Below are 24,345 nucleotides of genomic sequence, written 5' to 3' on the forward strand. Positions count from 1 at the left end.
TAAAACGATTATAAAACTGATAAATAAGCCTCATATTTTCTTAAATAATGGAAATAAATAAATAATTTTAATATTTCCATGAGACGGCTATGGATTAGGCCAATTTCGAACGTAGGTACATTGGCATCAAATTTACATCTAAATGATCTCATTTTGCTATCGTGCATTAAGCTCGTACTTGTTTGTATATACATGTATATTGGCGAGAGCAAGACGCACGATAACTGAATGACATCATTCGGATGTGATTTTGATGTCAGTGTACCTACGTTCGAATTGGCCTCAGAACCATTTGTAGTTTCCAATTATATTATGATAGCTGTTATAATGACGTCTTGCTTGCAATGCCTTTATCTTTATACCTCATTGAGAAAAATTTTAAATTTAAATGAAAAAGAATAATACACAAATGAGTAAACCGATCTTGATAAACCATGTCTAAGAACCACCGCTATAAAAAATGCTACCAAATGGGTTAACAGACAGACACACATAGCAGACATAGCGGTCAAACACTTTAGGTATAACACCCTTCTTTTGGGTCGAGGGTTAAGAAAATACTCGCGATCGCGAACACCCGACATCGTCAAGAGTGCTTCATATAACCACTTACATAATTACCTACTAGAGACACAGCTATCTCTTTTTTCTAAACTAGTTAGAGGGAAACGGCCGTGGAAGGCTGTATCGTGCTACTAATGAAGTCTCAAGGGGCACATCTGTCTTCCCTGTGCCCTGGCTGGTGTTCTTCTTTTTGCGGGTATTTTGAGCACCATGAGATATGAGTTGCGTACATTGCCTACAACTATGTTTCGTTTCTTATGTCTAGATATTATACTTAGTACCTATATATAACTAGCGATCCGCCCCGGCTTCGCACGGCTTACACAAAACCTTAACAAATTATACACCAGAAGCACTACCACCAGTTTTAACATTGACATATTCACTCACGTTTAAGTAACTTACTTTCTATGCATCTCGCTCGTACTCGCATATTAGTGCAAGCGAGATGTATAGAAAGTAATTTACGTAGACGCGAGTTAATCTGTCAATGTCAAAACTGGTGGTAGCCGTACTAAACCTTCTTCAAGAATCACTCTATTGATAGGTGAAAACCGCATGAAAAGTTGCTCAGTAGTTTTCGAGTTTATCGCGAACACACAAACATAGACGGGGCGGGGGACTTTGTTTTATAAGGTGTAGTGATAATTGTAGTGTTATATTCTACCTAGTAAATAATAATATTCAGAATATCTTTACCAGATTTTAATTGTCACGATGCCTCTAATTTAATCAAGTTAATAAAAGGTATATTCCTCCAGTTCCATAAAATAATTATCCATCGCCCATTGTTAAGTCCCAGTCCCAGCAGTTGTCTTTACCTCAGTTCCATTTACTCTGATAATTAAATAAATCTCGTATTTTGTGCAATATAAATAAAGTAAGAGAACGCTCGGATGAGCTTTAGCAATATTGTTCGAGCCAATGTAATTTAAATATACGTAAATACATAATTTAGTGTATTTGACGTTGAATAAAACATCAGTAGAAGAAAGCCGTGGTTCGATTGTAAACGATATTGATATAAATTGGCCCCTTCCATTGAAAAGACTCTTTGCATAGTTGACTATTAATTAGTTAATAATTGTATGGTTTGGCTATTGGTAAACATTATCGGGCCAGACCCTAGAGCCTAAATGTGCGGTTTAAGAGGAATTTCCTGCCGCCGCGGACGCTCCGTCTGTGGAGTGAGCTCCCTGCCGAGGTTTTCCCGAGGGTCTAAAACAGTATGGGGTTCTTCAAAAACGGAGTGTACAGCTAGGTTTTTAAAGGGTAGGCAACGCGCATGTTACACCTCTGGAGTAGCAGGCGTCCATAGGCTACGGTGACTGCTTACCATCAGGCGGGGCGTATGCGTGTTTGCCGACGTGGTATAAAAAATATATTTATTGACAAGTGTTTGTTATAATATATTGAAAAAATTTTAACTGTCAAATTACTGTCGCCCACACTCCCACGCAGCCCGAGTGATTCACAAACGCCTATTTACAAAAGTATATACAGTGTGGAAAGATAAGTCGGGCCCTGGAGGGAAACTACCTTAAATCCTTAAGCTGGCTCATTTTACTTAAAGGAGACATTCCTTTATTTTTAAAAAGAAACAAAACTGCATTCAAAGATTTTCTAAAACTCGCTTGCCTCGCCCGGGACTCGAACCGACTAAAAATTCCAAAAAATAAACACTCGCAATTTTATTCTACTAGTCGATACAGTTAATGTTAATGATAACATTTCTCCAAGAAACATTAGGTCTTACACTCGTCTGTCGTATAAAATATCCATAAAATCTAATATTTAGTACCCAAGATTTTTTTTGACAAGCCAAATTGAAGAAAAAAAGAAAAATCTTTAAATGCAGTTTTGTTTCTTTAAAAAAATAAAGGAATGTCTCCTTTAAGTAAAACGAGCCAGCTTAAGGATTTAAGGTAGTTTCCCTCCAGGGCCCGACTTATCTTTCCACACTGTATACAAATCTATTTGAGAACAAAACCGTATTGGAGACTTATGTGTAATATATGTACATAGAAATGACCTATGAAATCACTCTTCCGGAGGTATTTTCCGAAGCCCTCGGAATGAACCGATTCCTTCGAGATTTTTGAAAGACCCTTTAACCTTTTCAGCTGAGCTACCCTTTGATCGACAGAACAATATTTTCGTACAAATTACCTTCTTTCACAGTTTAAACTTCGATTTCCAACATCCAGGCTTTGAAGGGGTTCAAGAAAGGTTTTTGCAACGTTATTTGGGCTTTTATCTTATTTTCTTGTAAGTTTAATTATGTTTACAGAAGTTGTTAATGTTGTTATAATAAGTTGGTTAATAATTATTAAGTTTATAAAGTAATCTTGATGACCGGTATGGATTTGATTTTGGCAGGCATTTTTTTATAATATTATGTTTGTGTCATGTGTTTCGATCCAATTTGATTCAAATTAAGTTTCTACCTATTCGTTTTTGTGGTGGCATACGCTAAATAAACGACTTGTTAAAAAGCTGTTGAACTTAATACAAAAAAACCGGACAAGTGCGAGTCGGACTCGCCCACCGAGGTGCGTACTTTTTAGTATTTGTTGTTATATCGGCAACAGAAATAGATCATCTGTGAAAATTTCAACTGTCTAGCTATCACGATTCTTGAGATACAGCCTGATGATAGACAGACGGACAGTGGAGTACCCTTTGGGTACGGAACCCCGGAGTCATGTTAGTTTTAAAACTAGTTCTTGTATGTTAATCCGCATATATTTAAATTGGTTTAGTTCAAGCCATCGCTGATGCCAACATTGGTGCGAACTTCGAGTAAAGTTAGTTAAGTGTTCGTGAGACTTTCGTGAGAGTTAAGTTTCGTGTTTAGTTTTAGTGCTTTCATACAACTGTTAGTGAAGTCTCGTAGAGGGTACAGGACAAATTTACAGGCCAATTCGAACGTACACTGACGTCAGAATGATATTTTGAATCATGTTATTTAGTTATCGAGCGCCTCGTCCGCGCCAATACATGTACGGACATCTAGCTGATATCAGTGTACCTATGTTCGGATTGGCCTTCGTGTGAAATTATTATTGGTGAAGTTTAGGGGTTTTAATTGAAGAAGTACCTATACCTACTTACTTTACCTGGGGCGAATGACCCATTTTAAATATAGTATTTAATTTACATAATTATTTTAACCCTTTAAAGAATAGATTATAAAAATGCGTATTCCATTTTGAGGCATTAAATATACAATATTTTACCATTAGCTATATGTCAAGATGGATTCTCTAAAACATTTATATTGGAACACAATATAGCACTTAACATCAAATTCATGAAGCGATGGAAAGCGGGCTGTCACAACAAAACGCCGGCGTGAACGAGTTATTTATTATTATATTTATTATATTAAAATACCTACGAAGCGTTTGTTGTCAGAACTTCAGAAGTCTGTTATGTTTGCGAAACGCAATAATGATTGATAACGTTATTATGAATCTTTTGATTTATTGTCGTCATTGATGACTTTGAAAATGAGCTATGAACGGAAATTAAATTGATACTTTATTCGTCGGAATATTTTATGCAAGAAAAAAAGTACTTACCTAAGTACTACCGAATAATATATGTACCCTTTGCCTTATGGACCATAATTACATTCCAGTACTACAGTTTTATTGTGGTTCACGAGTTGAAAACGTACAAGATGGCCAAAATACCTTTGAAAATACCAACAATATGCTGGAGTAAAAAAAATGTCAACGTATTTTGGGCCAACCTGTAATTAAGTACCTATTTTAGCCAGTATTTTATTTGGTGTTGTCCAAGTTTTGTTTTCCATTTACACAAATACTTAGCCACAGAACTAAGTAGGTACTACATTCAAATAATAATCACACCTGAACAAAGATATTCGGGCTAAATTTGAACCATAACTTTCCCAAGTAATTTTGGACTATATTTGGGTGGTTTTACGGTATACAATATTAATTTTGAACAACATATAACACAACAAAACACTGACTTCACTAACTACTTATGGCTGTTTGAAACACTTGCAATTACCTAAAACTATAACTAATAACTACAGTAGATTTGCATCTACTAAGTTTGTGCGAGTACGTAAACTACGAGTGCCGCTGACCACGCAAACTGTGAACTTGAGTCGCGATAACGACGAGTCCTTAACACAATAATGGCGAAAGCCGGATGCCCGGGGGCACGCCGCTTCCTCATTTAATTATGTAGGATCTAGGATATACATCATTGGCATATTTATTTTCATTTGACGTTAACTAATACTGTGACATACTGTAAAGAAGATTGTTTGTAAAGCTTGCTGGTGACTTTGATTTTATCCGATCCGATATCGGATGTAGGATTCTGCATCCAGAATGTGGGTCGCGGGGTGTGGCACACGGCCTGCTTCAGCGGCACAAAAAACATCGGTCCAACAGCTAAATGGGGTCGAATGAGTCTGAGATTATCGGCAGTGGCAACATCTGATGTCGGGTGGCCCCCTGTGACATGAAGTCCGCCTTATTATTAAATAAATAAATACAGAATAAACATAAATTCCATATAATTTTCAAAAACCTAACTGTTGTAATAATTAAAAAAATATAAAAGAATGGGCATATACCTATTGACTTATTTTTTTATAATATACTTGAAATGACGTAGTCACGTGACGTCGTCCCCTTTCATCTTATAGCTTTCCGTCTGTTGTGGCAGCCGCAGCATGGACCGTTGATTGCTTCTGACCGCATGTCGTCCTAACGAGAGAACTTACTACTTACCGGCGCATTTACCAAGCTTACCAACTACTTTGTTAAAGAACAGTTAATACGAATATAGGGATCAATTTGCACTGGTCCGAGACGAATTTAGAAGCCGCGTGGCTTCAACCGCAATATGATTTGAATGTAGTGTGTGAAGTTCGTTACTATTGAGGTTAATACGTTAACAAAATCGTTAAGGCTATCAAAAATTTTAATAAAGTTACGCATGAAACTACGAGATTTAAATGGCTATAATCTGATCATGGGGTTTAATCCATGCTTTATTTGAAACTACGTAGGTAGTTATTGTTACGGATAAATATATTAAATATTTGTTACATACTTATCAGCTCAGGTTCACTCTAGGGGTTTATTTGATCGATTGCACACTTTTAAAATTGTTGTATTGTGTTTATTCTCAATACGCTAAGTAAAAATGCCCACTTTCTTATTTTTTTGAATACACACTGAAAGAGGCGTTTGATTTTATTTCTTCTTTATGATTTGTTAGATTTGTCTGTGTCTAACTAAGCTATCAAGAACAATGCCAAAATAAGTTCAAATTGACATTAATTTGTAAAGCCAAATCAGCCCAACTCACGAAGACTACCCAAATTAGAATAATCTATCCACAATAATTCATAAATGATTGTCAAAAGGCCGCGAGAGAGTCTATACGCAGGTTTAACCTGATGACTCGATCATTACTGGATGGCCGAGTTGCAAATCTTTTTTTAACGAGCTTTAAGCCGACCGTCTGTCCCACAGGATTAACTGAGTTATAGGTTATAGGTGCTGAATTGTGGTTGGTTCTGTGATGGGATAATGAATTATGTGTTTTTTAAGTTACTGTCCGCTTGAAGTGGGTTGAAATTTAGGACTAAGTGAGATATAGTGGTTATTTTATTTTATATGATGAATTACTGAATGGTGTGTTTTCAGTTGTGTAATTATTAAAACGTGTATAGAATCTGTAAAACTAATAAGTTTCACCGCTCTTTGGAGGTTAAGCTTTAACACTTTTGGCAATGATAGCTTTTTTAGGTAAGCTAATTCTCAAAATATAAATTATGAAATCAAAACCCCAAACCGCATGGAATCACATTTTCCGCACCAATACCGGCCAGAAATATTCCACTGCCCGCTCTCTAATACCTGCAGCATTACCGGCCATGTTTCACTGATTGTCGCACCTGTTCGAGGCCGTTTAGGCGTTTTGTGGCTCGTCCGCGGGCTTATAATATGTTGGAGGGAATATATTGCGGGCCTAATGAGGCGCTCAACGCCATCTGGTGAACGGTATGTGCCTAGAAGTTAAAGGTTTTGCTTTACCACTATTATGTTCTTTTTCCTTGTTTAAAATATTTTTTTAATTTATATGGTTGGTCAAGCAAATATTTGTAACGGGCGACATAGGTACATGAGTAAAATGTTGCTTTCGTTTTGATTCTTGTCTTCGAATATTATCGTGTGTATAGGAGAATGCTTATTTTTCAGCAATGATATTTTGACTTAGGAGATAGGTATCTATGATTGCTCTGATATATTTGATGCTGATTATTTGTGTTTGTGTGTATTGAGCGTATAGTTCAATTTAACTACTAAGATTTAATTTAAAAAATTTAACTACTTATATTTCTTAAGCACCTTGTGTTTAAAAATTTTTTTCCTACTATATTTAAAATGTCTGTTTTACATTTTCAGACACATTTTACTTTGTTTAAATTTTTATGTATATGTAAACATTTTATATATGTATTTCTCTTATTTCAGCTGCACATATAACCGGTTTCCCCGTTTCAAAGACAAGCGCCCATTTCTTACACTTGAGGTCTTTAATGAAAGGTTCGCACTTGAATCTAAGTACATACTTACCTAACTGTACCTACTGATAATAATTATTTTATAATTTATTTTAAAATAGGTATTATGTTTTTGGTTTTACTTACTTATAATCTAATCTAAACTTAAATATACATAATAGCTTATTAACGTTTTCTTATAAAATAATAATCTTTATTTTAACGAAATAGTAATTGTGATTCTTGCTTAATTTATAAAATTAAATGCAATTACAAAATAAAAACTAAAATATAACTCGATTTAGCTGTATTAAATAATGGTGGTAAATAAAAGCATACATGGTGCCAGATGGTAAAGGAACTATGTATAGGTGAAAGACGAGTAAACTTTCAGATTACGTATACACAGCCTTAAAAAAAGTAATATTGAATGAATGAATGAAAATCTTTATTTCAGGCAACTAATGGCCCATACATAAATACCTTAAAACTAGCATACATATTATATAAAAATATATTTTAAAAATATATTTTATAACAATAATAATATTGCGTGAAAGAATATTGTACTGAAAACATGTTGCACGTATTACAAATAAGTTATAAATACGTTTTAATAATCTTGACTACTCTCTCGAATCTGTTTCAAATAGCCACATAATAAGATATATGTATACGAAATTTGGAAATGGCTAACGTTAAATGGAATTTGTAATTCGCGTACACGAATGATTTTGCGCAGGACTAAGCTTGATTAAACCACTGGGCGCACTTTGGGCTAATCAGGAATGTAGCGGCCATGATATAGGAATGCTAATGTGTGGTTGATATACGCTACACTGTATCTACGTGGTATAGTGCACAGTGGTACTTAACGTACCAACATGACAATCGTACATCGACAAACGCCGAACGAAAAGAAAAAAAATATCTGTATGACAGATACTATGAAAATTCACTTACATTTCCATACATTATTTAAGTTTCGATTGGCGTTGACGTACGATAATCATCTCGGTTAAGCCCCCGGAAAAAAAACTTACAAAGATGTGTACCTAAAATAGCGCAAATAATGTGTGGCTTAACATTTCAAAGCTGGTAGATAACACTGCAAAGTTTACGTAACGCGGTACCTACCTAGATCGTCAAATTTATGGATAACATTAATTATAATTAGCACTAAAAAATATTGTTGATGGTTTTCCTTGAAAACATTCACAAACTCGCATAATAAATCGATGACTAATAACGTTTTCCACGGAAAATAAAATGAATATGCATCCTTTCAAACAACTGACAAAAACTAACAGAAGCTCACTGCTATGCAAAATATTTTATATAAACTAAAAATTCTCGCGCACGAAAATCATGCTTCCCTGAGCTGCGCTTCTCGTTCACGCGTCGGGCGTAAAATTAAAAAAAAAAACCTATTTAAAAAGTTTTTTGTCCAGCCGTTGCTGAGCACCACTGTGCGCCTGTTAAGCGACGCTTGCTCGACAGTGTAGCATCATCCACATTTGCATACTTTATATTGCACGCGCGTGTATTCGCTGTTTCGCGTTTAGTAAGTTGGTTCCATAGTTACATTTATATACTATTTGAGAGGGTGTCAACTCGCGGGTGAACGATGCGTGTGGAATATTTTAGTAAAAATATTGGCTTAACAAGTAAACGTGAAAAGTGTTGAATGTTATAACTATTCTACTAACGAAAAAGGGAGAGTACTTATTCCGTAAAAAGTATGCAATAAAACAATACATACAGTGTATAATAACAGTTTAAAATCATTCACGGTTAGTTTCACTAGACTTAATCGACCGGGATATGAACCGTCATTACCTGTAAAAAACAATCAACAACAACATTTACACAGGGAAATCTTGGTTCATATCCTAGTCGATAAAAGTCTAATCATACAGTGTATGTTTGTACGTCGTTTGATCGTTTCGCACATCTATCAACTCAAAAAGTTTGTCCTGTTTGAGGTGTGTTACAATAACGTAATTTGTAATGTTTTTCTGGTACTTTTTCAAGTAGGTATTTTGTAATGTTTTATGACCAAACCCTGACTCGTACTGATGCTTTTTTCGAAACTTATCGATGGAATAGTCTGGTCTAGTGGATAGTGACCCTGTCTGCTAAGCCGATGGTCCTGGGTTCGAATCCCAGTAAGGGCATTTATTTGTGTGATGAACACTAATATTTGTTCCTGAGTCATGGTTGTTTTCTATGTATATAAGTATGTATTTATCTATACAAGTATGTATATCGTCGCCTAGTACCCATAGTACAAGCTTTGCTTAGTTTGGGCAAAAAGAATAGATAGTATAGAGGGGTCCTGTCATTGTAAATTTTGTAGTCACTGTAAATTTACTGCCATCTATCGACACATGACTAAAACTCAAAATGAAAACGTATAAAGTTATCAAAAAATGTATATATATGGATAAATGATTTTATTATTTTTATATCATTTTGATCCATGTTCATTCACTAATATCTATGTGTTAAAATTGTTAAATATGAAACGGTGTCGTCACGCCATCTAGCCGAGGATAGGCTAAAGGTGTGTGCGCCATCTATTCGAGAATGACTTTTGCTTCAATTCCGAGGCACGTTTTTTCCTTAGACTTTATTCGTCTTATACGAAGTTAGATATGTCTTTGGTTTGGGGCTAGGTTTGATCTGTGTAAGATGTCTCCTAATATTTATTTATTTATGTCTCCTAATATTTAATATCGTTAACCACCATGTCCATAGGTAATATATAGGTGATAGTGTTCTATTATAACTGCATGATATTAGATTAGATCTATTACAATGAATAAGTACAAATAGTTATGAGAAAAGATCACCGAGATCAATTCGAACTTACATGTTGATCTTAAAATTATGTCATTTTGTGCGTCTCGCTCGCGCCAATACATGTACTCGTAAGTACGAGCGACATGCACGCGCGAAAGATAACAGAATGACATCAAAATGTAAGTTTTAAATTGGTCTCTCGGTATTATTTCTTCCACTAGCCGCTAGTGGCTAGCGTATGAAACCTTGTTAAAATGTAACTAAATATGTTAAGAAAAGGAATGTTCCTTTGTGCGTGGATAATTGGATATAGTATATCAAAGGTCTTAGGGTAAACAGTAACGGTATTCACTTTTTAGTTTCAATTTCTCCTCCTGTTAGAAATATTACACTACAAAGTATTTATATGCGTAAAAATTTGTTGAAAAATAAGGTGCATTTACATAACTTTGATAACGGGATAATTTTAAAAACGGGATAAATAAAAAACGGGATAAAAAAAGTTTGACGGTAGCAACAGTAAACAATTGAGAAGCCTTGGTTTTACCTGCGAGAAAAGTTAATATATATAGAAAAAAAATTAAAAATTCACTGCCACGGGCGAGACCCGCACTCGCGACTACGGACACCACCTATTCGCTCTACCAACTGAGTGAGACTTGGCTTCGAATATTTCTACCGTGTTCTTCAAATGCGTCTTAAGAGCCTTAGCGACATCTACAGAAAAAAAAATCAAATCTATTTATTATATGGAAGAGTTTTACACTTCCTTAACGACTGTTAGCAGACTTCTATGTCTTATACAACATGCATTTAGAATTATTTTCATCCAAAATATTTATATGTGACTAATAAACCTTCCGTACAAAGCACCTACTGTAGTGTAGGTACGTGAAAACAAATACCATGAACTCACTGCACCTCAAAGCATTTCGTGCACATTTATATTCAAAGCAGCCAAAAGCACAAAATAACTCGAGCGATTTCAATCGCGCAAAACTAATTGACAGTCTATTTCCTTTTGTACGCAGTTGTTTTGTCCGCCCGCTGCGCCACGCGGCCCACTGGGCAGCTACCGAGTTTCACAAGTTAATTGATTTTAAACCTTGTTTTCAAGTCGTAAGGTCCATTGGTTGGTTGGATGGTTAGAGGATAGAGGGCCTACCTAAAACCATGAACGAAGTTTTGCCTCTCTGTCGCATTTAGTGTAGTAAATAAAGGTAGTGGACCCCGCAGTAATTCCTCAGCCAGAAAAAACTTTACAGTATGATAAAGTATCAATAAATAAAAAGTATTGTATAAATTTCCAAAGAATAATAATAATAGAATTAAAGTAAATACCTAAAGTCTTAAATCGTTAATATCTTTTTACGGAAAAATGCTCCGTTCAAACTTTCTTCACCGGACATATTCATGTAACGTATTGCAACAATATATGAAATATCAAAAAAAAATATCCCAGCAGAAATACCAATATTAATGAAATATCATTTTGTGGCGTGTATTGGACCGGAAAATTGCTCCGTCAAATTTTTTCACTGGAATGCCATATTATTGCAGTTTTATACCTACAAAATGAAAATCTAAAAAAATTACCATGTAACTGTACTATTTTCAGAAATTGACTTCTTACTCGCTGTAGAAAATTTCTCTATCCATTTTATTTACTGAATTAAGTTCACAGGTTGTCTTTAGCTATTCAACTATAAAAACATCAAAATAACGAGCGTATTAAAAACTAAACATATCGGGAGCAGTGTGTAGGGAGCGGGGTGTACAAGGGATGATATTTCTTTTGGATATTTTGGATTTAAGTGTATACGTGACTACTTAGTACATATTGAAAAAGAAATCAGGCTGAGAAATTTTCCACTCTCCGTTTTTAATAGTTCTAAAATACATAAATTTGGGTATGCATTTTTTTTTTCTTACCCACTACGCCAAATTATATTCTAAGATCATAGAAGAAGAAAAAAACCGGGCAAGTGCGAGTCGGACTCGCGCACAAAGGGTTCCGTACCATAATGCAAAAAAAAAAACAAAAAAAAAAGCAAAAAAAAACGGTCACCCATCCAAATACTGACCACTCCCGACGTTGCTTAACTTTGGTCAAAAATCACGTTTGTTGTATGGGAGCCCTATTTAAATCTTTATTTTATTCTGTTTTTAGTATTTGTTGTTATAGCGGCAACAGAAATACATCATCTGTGAAAATTTCAACTGTCTAGCTATCACGGTTCGTGAGATACAGCCTGGTGACAGACGGACGGACGGACGGACGGACGGACGGACGGACGGACGGACGGACGGACGGACGGACGGACGGACGGACGGACGGACGGACGGACAGCGAAGTCTTAGTAATAGGGTCCCGTTTTACCCTTTGGGTACGGAACCCTAAAAAGAGCGACAAAAAAAGGAATTATCATAAAAAAATATTCTCATGTTTGACAAAAGTTTTACATTTTTTTCTAGTATTACATACTGATACAAATAACTTATTTGGTAAAATAATTTTGGACGGAGGAATTACTCAGTTCAATATATAAACAGATTTGTATTTTTACGTATAAATACCTAACTTAGGAGTGTTTTTTTTTTGATATTTATATGTTAGTTTCGGCTCATACTATACAATAACCAAGCAAAATTTCATCGACAGAAATTAATGCATGGGTCTCCATACAACAACTTGCTTCATTTACTACACTAATTTGCGTACGAATTTACAAGTGCGTCAGAGAGGTAAAACTTCGTTAGTGGTTCGCGGTAGGGGTTCAGTTGCTGTTCTCTGCTGCTGACAAATTTCAAAACTTTAAATAACCCTTGCTGCTTTGTTAATAGAGTACAAAATGCGTTAGCTTTTTGTGATTATTTTAAACAGGATAACAGGACATGATACGTTTTATCGATTTAAATTGAGCCCTACGTATTGAGTACTAAAGTTGTATTTGCATGTGTTGCACATAAATGAGGATTTAGCTTGGATTCATTGAGATTTTCATAAATTGTGAACATTATAATTATCCGTGTTTTGTGCAACAAATTGCAATGACGTTATATAATCGGAACATTCAACATAATCATATGTATGGCGATAATTGGTTGTATTGTTTGCCCTGATCATTTTGGTAATACTTCATTTAAATCGTGATGCTCATATATGTGTTGTGCTGATATATAGAAAAATATACTGTAGGAAGGTACCTAAGGGGAGTTTTCTAACTATTTTTTTAATAAATACGACAAAGCTATTTTTGTTACAATGAAATGCCTGAAACCTGTGACTCCTGTGAGGAATGCAATATGCGACGTTAAAATCCACCCCCAAAATATACCCCATAAACAGTAAAAGAAATTTATGATATAAAATCATAAATTTCTTTTTTACTGTTTTTGGCGTTTTTGTTTTCATTAATACTTATATGTTTTCGTTACTGTTATATATGAAACATTTTTTGTCTATAGATATCTATTGTGAAACAGCCGTTAAACAAACTGAGTGAGAATTTTTATAATATAAATATGTAATTTTTACACATGTTCTTAAATTTTTCAATGAAAATACTTTGTCTCTTAACCCTTATGAACAAATACAAGTATATCCCAGACGAATATTTAGCATGACGTTGGTATTAACAAGTATCAAGCAGTTAATGTTCCGAACGTTTTTGATCCTTTGCCGGGAGCCCGCATTACACATGACATACAAAGGCATCAGTCCTCACGTTGTTTCAGGAAAGGAATTATACAAACATTTAGTACATTTACCCACGAATTACGCACATGTCGCTACGTTTTCATTCAACTTATCAAGAAGTGTATCCATAAATTTAGGAACTTTGAGCGCGTTTTATGATTTTTCAATATTTTTTTTTTTGGATTATATTAGATTACTATAGTAGCACACTGAGCACACACACGTTCGCATACTTTCCTCTGTGTAAGTGTACAAATTATTATAATTATCCTACCCCATTTGGGACAACTGATTGACTAAAATACGTGAATTAAACCGTAAAATTAGCCTAAAAGTTATTTGACATAATTTTAACTCATTTTTTTGCTATCGTAATATCGTATCACAGCAATTCTGATTTTTAACTTTATTTCCAGTAACCGCCCTCCGCGAGCACTGGGATGAGGCCAACGCGCGCGTGCTGCAGCGCAAGGCGCAGCTCGACGCCATGCTGGGTGACAGCCAGCGGTACGAGGCGAGGCGGCGGGACGCCGACGCCTGGCTGGCGAGGATGGAGGCCAGGCTGGCTGCTATGGCGCAGCCGGGGCATACGGCTGATGTGCTGGAGATGCAGCTGCGAGAACAGAAGGTAAGATAGAGAATGATGGTGAAACAAGGATGCCCGGCTGACATTAATGGAGGTCAGGCTGGCTTCTATGGTTCAGCCTAGGCATAATATGTGCCTGAAATGCAACTTAGAGAAGAAGGTAATACAGAGATATAGAAACGTTATCAGGTGGCAAGACGCTGATGCCCATTTTAGTATACATGCAAAAAAGGAATGATCTAGCATCAGTCTATGACAATAAACAAACCACATACTGTTGGATGAGGTACTCAGTCTAAGCATCCCTTCCTTACAAAATACGACCGCTATTTGTTAGCATAAAATGTCAAGATATTGAAGATATTAATATTATGTCCTTTAAAGTAAATTCGGCCAGTCCCCTCTTGTATCTTGAGAACAGAAGCTTAGTATTTTTGTATGTAGGCACTTAAATTACTTCGTAAAATGTTACACATATCATCATCAATTTACAGTGAAGATACTATCACTTAAGATTTGTTGCAGAGTAACACAATAGAGAAATAGTCTTGATTGTAATCCACATCTCTCCTCCGCTCTGTTACATTAAATTACAACTAATTGGTTGATTTCCACACGTCTCCTTTCATCTCCACTCATCTTGGCCTCAGTGGAAAGTCAGCCTCAGCGCCAAAAATCATCTAAACATATTTCTAATATGGCTTTATGTGGGATTCCTTTTTTAGCTGGGTTTTACTCTAAAGATATAATTTTGGAAATAGTTTCTTTAAGATATTTAAACATATTTTTTTTTAATATTATATTTTACTGGTTTAACTATATATTACAGATTTCGTTTAATAATATATTTAATAATTAATGATTTTAATTTATTAAGAGTTTATAATTTATACGATGAAGATTTTATTATGTTAAAAAGTATATTTACTTTATTATTTATAAGAGTTGTTACAGGAAGATTTTTAAGATGAATGATTTTTTCTTACGCATATATAATTTGATGAAAAATGATCGTTATTTATGTAAGTTTATTAGGAATATTAATAGGTTATTTAGTTAGTAACATAAAAATTGACTCGTTATTAATTTTTTATGTACTTATACCTGTAGCTTGTATATATGTGTTCCCTCGCCGAACTCCGTTAAATTCAAATCGACTGAATGTATTTATCTCACAGACGATAACAGTAAATTGTCGAGCATAAAATAACTCCTTTCATACGTAAATTTAGAACTCCCACTTCGCTTTGGAATTACACTTGAGAGCTATAAAAATGAATCTATTTGCTCCGAATTCACATGCAACGTGGTCTATTCTCGTTGCTCTTGAGTATATTGCATTGGAGATGCTCGGCGTAATTCAGATTGCACTTACTGCAAGTAGGGACGGTGCACAATCTTGATTTAAATTGTATATCTGCTAAACATTTTATTTTTTATTTTTCATTAAAATCGTAGGTGTTGGTTTTGTTATTAAGTATTAGGCAGCTAAATAATTTCCTTGAGCAATTTAATCCGGAATTATTTTTAAAAGGAGGTGTTGCCGCATTGAATTGGCGATTAGAACATTCAATGCGTCACTCGAGATTGGTAGTGACAACTGGCCCGATTCGAACTTTAAGGTACTCAGATATTACGTCTAGATCTCATCTGTTCTTCAGACAAAATCGATACTTTTGACACTGACATATCTAATCCATATCGTATCTAGACGTAATATTTAACGTATCTTAAAGTTCGAATCGGGCCGAACGTTGCAGCAGTAACGATGCAATAGCAACTGTGCTGCAGGTCTCATCCAAATATCCTTTAGGAGAGTTCCTAAGTAAATGGGACAAGAAAATGAAATAATACTGTGCCGTATTTTACAAGATGACAACAGTCGACAAACGCCAATCTAAACATAAAAATCCCGATAAGGGATGATAAATGCAACGTCTTTGGCAATTTCCATACAATATTTTGGCATTTTCTATAAACTGTTATGTTGTGCACTAAGGCTGCCTGTCTACTGCGGAGGATATGAGCGGAGATGGGAAGAGACGTGCGGGAGTTGTAATCTAGAGGAGCGGAGGAGCGATGCGGATTACAAATTACAACCCATGCTATCGGTTGGTTCCCGGTTGTCTCCTCACATCTCCGCTCATCGCCGCCTCCGTAGAAAGGTAGCCTCTAGACTACACCGCACCATCCCAACGCATTTGCAAGTCTGTCTGGCGAAACGCGAATATCTCGCGGCCACACTCCCGCATTTGCATAATTGCTGTAAATGGCCTTAACTATCACTATTTGTATATATTTTAACGGGCAAAAGTCTAGAACTTGCTAGACTTCGTACCGTTTTCGGAAGTATTTAGCGCGCTTGAGTTTCTTCAGTTACCTTAACAATATGGCGGCAGTTTGAATTTGTCTATTTTATTAAAAATGGAAACAAGGAAAATTCAGTTTATTAAGATCAGGTTATATAATTTTGTACTGTGAAATCTCCGTTACAATCTAATAATAATAATGTACGTAACATAGAAAGTAATAAGACACTGAGATTATAACATTTTTCATTACGTACCTAATTGTTTTAGGCAAGGCTTTATTAGGCAATAATTAATTTAAATAAACATTAATCTCATCATTTTTTTTCACTTAAAATCTATTCTAAAACGTTTGTGAAATTTAACCAAAGTAATGAAATAATATTTTTATAATATATTTCTTCTTCAACTGACACGAATTTCAATTCTTCGGCATGAATACTCATTTCGGTATTATCTTATAACAAGTATTTTCAGTTGGCGCGCTCGGTCCATACTACTTTAACTAATTTGCATGAAATCCCGCTAGTTTCTAAAGGCACAAAATATCCTGAGTAAATTGTATGGGTCCTCGTTTTACGCAAATTGTTTTCTTTTGTCCATTTTGCTTTGTGTCATATTATTACGTTGGATACGTGAAGATGCCTTGGGCGATGCCCAAATTTGTTTTGCGTCTTGGGAAATTAAAAATTCTAATTATTGTAATATGGTATTCGATTTAGATAATGTTGTCTGTAATTATTTAATTAAGATAACCTGTAGTAAGAGTAAGTTTTGTCTTTCTTATGAAGAAAATAGAAGACTAAAACAGATAAAATAAATATATTTTTGGCAAAGACTAGCTGTACAATTAATTAAATATACAAAAACAAATCAAAGAAAGATTTATCTTTATTTTGTCTTAAGATGCTTCGAACTTTCATTTTGTTTAATTTACTTTTATAATGAGGCTGTCGAGTGGATTTGTATTATTTTCATTCCATCTGTAATCACTATCTCCCTTATTCATAAAGCTTTACAAGCCTCAATTAGTTAATTAGTGTTTTATCCCTTCTTATAAATACATAAGTCAAAATAACAGATTAAGACAAACAATTAATAGCTAATTGAAAGTGGTAGCGCGTTTATAAATAACGCCATATACCTCCTTTTCTAAAACCTCTGTATTTCTCGTTCTCAACTAGGATTAATCAAGAGTGGGTAAACGCCCCTGAAGTTCTTCACCCTTAGGGGCTGTCCATAAATTACGTCATCGATTTTTGCCGATTTTTGACCCCCCCCCCCCCTAAAATCATCAAAAAATCATGCTTCGAATGACCTCGTTTCCTCCTTCTTCATGCTACCATCATCCGATGTCTAGACCCCCCCCCCCACCCCCTCTAAAATTTGAAATGACGTAATTTATGAATAGCCCCTTATTAGTTATTCTACATTTTCTGTAATTTCCAAGGAAGAATGAAACTCAGTTGCAGACAATGTCCGACTTTGCAAACGGAAAGATAGTTTTACTTTGACTTGCGTTTTGCTAACAACGCGAAACAGGTTTTATAATTAATATTTTCCCCATTGTTCTGCTTTGCTTAGTTTCGCTAAAGTTTGCTCTTGCTGAACCTTGATTTATTCCAACTGACATAACGCCCAACTTGACTAAACTAAAATAGGGAGTTTCTAGGTAAGTAATCTCAAAAGCTTAAACGTCTAAATTATATTAAAACTTTTTATTTTTATCTTGGAACAAATGGACACGTTTCGAGGACGGCGTTGTCCCCATGGTCACGGAGAAGACTGGCTAAAGTTGAAATTAACATCTTTTAGCCGCGCGAGTTTTTCTGACTACCCGCACTTGGTCTTGTTTATCAATTTAATAATGTGTAAAAATCGTGAAAGTTTAGATCAGTGTTTTAAATCACAACAATTGCTAATCTAAACTGTATGTTTCCAGTCGTTCCACGCCGAAGTGCATCAGTACAAACACCAAATCGAGCTGTTCGGTCAACTGACGCAGCGCCTCATCGCCGTGTATCGCAACGATGATACGTCTCGCATCAAGCGAGCCACTGAGTCCATCAACCATCGGTACAACGAGCTTAATAACAGGTTAGTTTAGATCCCTATCTAATTCCCTAGAATTGGTTCATGTATTTTTATTCATTCTATAGACAAATTGAAAAATAACAATTATGCCATCTTTAATCCAAGAATTCCAAGATCGGCGGTGAACGCTCTACTCTCTCAAGATTTATAATCTAAGGTAAAACTCTACACGCACATGGAAACATTTGCAGGTCAATGCCACGAGTTTCGAACGCCTAATTTCTACCGACATATTTTTTGCGAGGCGTCTTTGTATTTTAGTAATAAATTTCTGGATTTTTGGTAGTGGAGTAGTGAGAAACCTCTACCAGTTAACCAAAAATAACATAAAAAAAATATTAAAATTCTTCGTCAAAAATGTATCCACAGAAATAAAGGGGATAACAACGACTACTGCCTTTTCTACGTAGCTACACGTTCGAATATTAAAAGCTATAAAGCCCTGATACAGTTAAAATAGTGCAATTTTCATAGGACCAATTAAACTAGGTTACCGACCTCCGCACGCTAAAAGTTGAGCAACATTTACACGTCGCACGGAATACTACAACGTGCACCGTGAACTTTATTCAAGCCAGGTTCAAGACAATTATAAAATAAAGGCTGTCAGTGTCCATAAAATGTTGTTTATTATTTATTTTAACGCTACTTAATCGCGTGTAGGTACTTAAACTTTAAAATTATCTCCGACGTTTCGAGGACGGCATTCGGTGGTATCTGTAGATTGTGCTGCATGCTCGTTCGTTCAGAATATTTTTAGTAAATTATTTACACAAACAAAACACCCGTGTAACAGTCGGTGGTATTACAATGTAAAATAATAGTGCTGCCATCTTGTATCGCAGTAAAGTTAACTTCAGCTAGTAAACGCCACCTAATAATATTATTCGTTTTGCAACTTTTGCACAGTTTGTTTCGCCGGCGGCCATGCAGCGCCACCTATTGAGAATGTTCTAAATTACGGTAACTTCTAGCTACGATCTGCGACGCTTATAAGTTCACAGAGAATTTGAATAATACCGTATTACTGCCATCTAACGAATGCTTTAAATAAATCTACGGCTTCTTTTTCGCTGGCTGTGAAATTCCGTTTCCTTTCAATTTGTCATTGGTCGTTGACTTAAACTTTTAGTAGTATCACTGCATCAGTAATCAGTAACATGTTAATTGTCGTGTCTGGTTATTTATAATTTCTAAGAGTAAAACTAAATGTATTTCCTGTGGAATTTTCCTGAAATTTCCGAGAACTTTTCCAACTTTTTGAAAACTTTCCGCAACTTGCACATCTACAATCAGATACCTCCGCTGAAGTTGTACGCGTCTATAGGGACCGTGCGCGTTGAAGGGTCTGCCATCTTGTGGCCTGAGTCGGAAACATAAAATGTACGTTGCCAAAGCAAGTGCTGCACTCTACCGTTCTTGTACCTTTTCTTGTGCATAGTAGGTTCTGCCATCTTCTGGGCTACATCAGAAGCATAAACTTCACATTTACGCTTGGTACTAAAATCTGACGACTCCTGTGCTGCCCCCTATAGTTCATGCACGCTCCCTATAGGTTACATTACCCGTTTACCATGGATTGTTTCCTTCAAAAATGCCTACCAATAAATAACTAAGAATTCATTTCTTTTTTTGTCCCCACAGCATCGTTGCTCGCGGCAAAGCCCTGCACTCTGCCGTCTCATCTCTGCAGAACTTCGACCGGTCGCTGGAGAAGTTCGTGGCGTGGCTGAGTGAAGCGGAGTCGCTGCTCGACGCGGCCGAGAGGGATCCTCATCTGCTCAAGGTAAGCTTTCAGCATTTTTTACTCCTTAAGGGCGCCACAGATTACCAGTTCGTCGGACGATATCAGCCTGTCAGTTAATCGTAAAAGGTAACAGTGGCGAATAACTGACTGGCTGATATCGTCCGGTGAATTGGTATCTGTGGGCCCCGTTAAACAGCCAAAGAAGTCAACTGACGCACACGGCTACAGTCTTTTTGCATTCCGACAAGTTCCATAGCCGCTAGGCGGGCGCCACTGGCGGACACATAGTAAACAAGCCAAATAACTCATATGTAACAAACAATATGCCACTAAGGCTTATAAAAACAAAAACACTAATAAACCTAACTAAAAGCCGATCAAAGGAAAATTATCATTTAAATATTTGCTATTTTATATCTATCTAAGAGGCACCTAGGTTAAACTTTACAGGCAACTATAGGCAACGCCCTCTCTGCTGTACAAGGTCAAGTTTAAACCCGCCATTTTCAAGCTTGTACGCTTTTAGTTCGGAACCTCGCCGACAGACGTCGCTACGTGTATCAGAGCGCTTGTACACTACCCGATTCGTTCATATTATTCGCAGCGCCATCTGTGTGTAGTGTCTTGAACTCGGTAGTACTTTCTGAAGCCTCTCCACGTGGCATATTTTCAAGGGACTGAAACCTTTGAAAATATTTCCCTTAGCTTTCCTCTACACCTTATTGGAAAATAGAGAAAGGTGGCAGCACTTGTGTCGCCGCAAGCTTGTTATCGTTTTCAATAACGTAATGTTTGCTTGTATTAATAAGAAGTACTTAGTGCTTTCTATAATATTTTAAGAAAGCTTATGATAAGCGTTTCAGTAGAAATACTGATAATTTACTTTAGACCGCAGAGCTTAGGTTTTTTATGTATCTCTCTATACATAATAAAACCTAAGCTAAGCGGCAAGTTTTTTTACAACCTGAAATGGCCAAGAGTTTAAAATGATCTGGACATTTAGGCCAACTAGTAGTAGTAAAGTAATCACTTTATTGCACACAACACAGGTTTACATACTATTTACAAATCAAACGAACAATAACGTTTCTTCAAACAAAAACGTCACTTTTGACACTGACACATCTAATCCATATCGTTTCTAGATCTATTAATTGACGTATCTTAAAGTTCGAATCGGGCCGTTAGATTTGACCCGAACAATAGTACATTGTAGGAGAGGACGGAAAACCGCTAAAAGATGGACGAGTGAGTTATAATACGAGTCCATCTTTAGCGTTTCCGGCCGAGGCATTACATAGTGCTATTCACGACTACTGCGAGGAAATAAGAAAACATTTGCATAACTATAAGTACTAGCCATGGACCTAGAATACTACGGACGTAGTTTTGCTAAGACAAAAACTGTGATTCCATCATCCACCAATTTCCTTGTATTTACGCGTGACACACACACATTGACAGTTATCTCAATGCCCTCATCCACCAATTTGCCGTCAGACGGATCGAAACGTCAGTGAAGTAAATTTGTCCACGAAAAATGTAAAATATGCCGGCATGCGTAGTTAAATCCTGCAAGAATTGTACCGATCGAAAGAAAAAAAGTGACGGAATAACTTTTCATATGATATGATATGATTTGATATGATTTATTTATCTCACAATATACAATGTCACTTAAAATTACACATGGTAAATTTTTAGGAATTTATATTGTGATTGTCAGTTTTTTTACATTATGAATAATGGAGTACGAAAAATAACACTGACAATCAAAATTTCATTCAAAATTATTAAATTACAATCGTATGTCAGCAGTTTCACAATAAATAAATGAAATCCAATTATTTAAAAAATAAATTCACCAGGAATGGGTCGCTATTAAGCTATAAGTAAAATATGTTAACAAAATTGAGCACTTATGTCATAGAAATTAAGGTCACCATGACAGGGTCGTCATTATATGTACTAAAAATGAAAATAAATTACAACAACAAACCTTACAATTCAGATGTCAACAAAGTACTTAAATAAATCTAATTAGTGATTTCATAAAACTCTTTTATAGAATACAGTGGATTATCCAATAAAAAGTTTCTCAAACGACTCTTAAATTTTTTGTCAGAGGCCTCGTCTCTCAAGTCTTGGGGTAGTCGCTCATAGTAAGTAGGGCCGATGACACGCGGGTTTTTTCCTGCAAGTGCCATGCGACGTGGGACAGTTCTAAGGCGCCCTGTTGAGCGAATCACCTTACCAGAGACGTTTACTTTAGAAAATGACGACAAGTTATTTCTGACATACATCAAAACTTCAAACATATGTAGTGAGTAGTGCGTCATTATTCGGTAGTCTACGAAAATACCTCTACACGAATGTCTTGTTTTAACACCAGCCATGGCGCGCAGGGCACGCTTTTGTAGTATTAAGACTCGATTCGCATCCGTCGAGTTCCCCCACATTATAGAACCGTAAGACATTCGCGAATGAAATATGGCAAAGTAAACCGATTTTAATGCAATTTGCGATATAAGAGGTTTCAATTTTCGTAGAACATAGACGGCACTACTCAGCTTATCACACAATTTGTCGACATGGCACTTCCAGTTCAGGTTCGCGTCTATCATGAAACCAAGAAACCTGCACTCGGTACATAGCGGCATCGGGACGTCAGATATGCATGGTGGTAGTGAGACGGGGCGTCCTGAAAAAACCATAACGTTGGACTTGCTTACATTCAGCAGCAGCCCGTTAACTGTAAACCACCGCTGCAGCTGCCTGCAAGTGTCATTGATTTTTTCACCCAGCTGCTCATAGGTTTGCGCGCTCACTATTACGGTGGTATCGTCCGCAAACAGCACTGGCAATCCTGTTGTGATAGCGGATGGAAGGTCATTAACAAATGTCAAAAATAAGGTATTTCCTAGTGCCGAACCTTGAGGAATGCCTAAGTGTATGAGAGCAGTGTCGGATGTATGGGTGCCACTACCATTCATAGACAGCTTTACCACTTGCCTCCGGTCCGATAAAAATGATTTTAACAATCGGTAAGCTGACGCTGTGACGCCGTAACTACAAAGTTTGTTCAATAATAAATTATGGTCAATAACATCGAAAGCCTTTGATAAATCACACATAATACCCGCCACCTTATACCTATCATCCAGAGCTGTTACGATATGGTCATATAATTTGTGTGCTGCTGTAGTTGTAGACAAGTCTTTTCTATAGGCAAACTGGTTTTCCGTGAGCAAATTGTTTTCCTCAAGGTGAGTCATTAAGCTGGATGACAGGACTGATTCTACAATTTTGGAGATGGTGGGTACTATGGTGATAGGTCTGTAATTCGTCACGTCACTCTTGTCTCCTTTACCTTTATAAACCGGACACACCCTAGTACTTTTAAGCACTTGCGGGTATACACCGTTTTCGAACATTTTACTAACCAGCACAATCAAGATGTCTGAAATGACCGGCCAGACACATAGGATTATGTCTAGCGATGTATCATATGTGTCTACGGTTTTACGCGTTTTCAACATTGATTGTAATGTTTTGTACAGTAAGTCACGCGTTATTGTAGGAAGACAGTAAGCGGGCGCGGATATGCCACTGAGGTGTTGGCTGAGGTATTGCGAGGACTGGTGTTCATTTGTTTGTATAAGGTATTTATTTGCGGAATTGATGAAATGCATATTAAAAACATTCGGAATTTCGTGACTAGGTACTTTGTTATTTTTCGTTGGATCATTTAGACAAGTAATACTTGATCTAGTCTTTAGGCCAACTTCATTGTTAACAATCCTCCAAATTTCCTTACTTGGATTTTTGCTGTGTTTCAGCTTGTTCTCTATATGAACTCTCCGAGCAGTCAATGTCGCAGAATGTATAAGCTTTGAATAATGTTCTATACAGTCTGATATAATAGGATTGTCAGGGTATTGTCTTCTTATTTCTACAAGGTCTTTATATTTATTTATA

At 36.1% G+C, this 24,345-nt stretch overlaps 1 protein-coding gene across 1 annotated transcript in view; it reads left to right on the forward strand.

Moving 5' to 3' along the window:
• Positions 1–24,345, forward strand: part of LOC134798617 (dystrophin-like) — a 734,075-nt gene that overhangs the window by 241,132 nt on the left and 468,598 nt on the right. The window contains exons 10-12 of the mRNA XM_063770984.1: positions 14,048–14,259; positions 18,469–18,623; positions 20,265–20,406. Of these exons, the coding sequence (XP_063627054.1) occupies positions 14,048–14,259; positions 18,469–18,623; positions 20,265–20,406 (509 nt within the window). The remainder of the gene's footprint in view (positions 1–14,047; positions 14,260–18,468; positions 18,624–20,264; positions 20,407–24,345) is intronic.

Source organism: Cydia splendana, chromosome 1, assembly GCF_910591565.1.
Source record: "Cydia splendana chromosome 1, ilCydSple1.2, whole genome shotgun sequence".
Lineage (NCBI taxonomy): Eukaryota > Metazoa > Arthropoda > Insecta > Lepidoptera > Tortricidae > Cydia > Cydia splendana.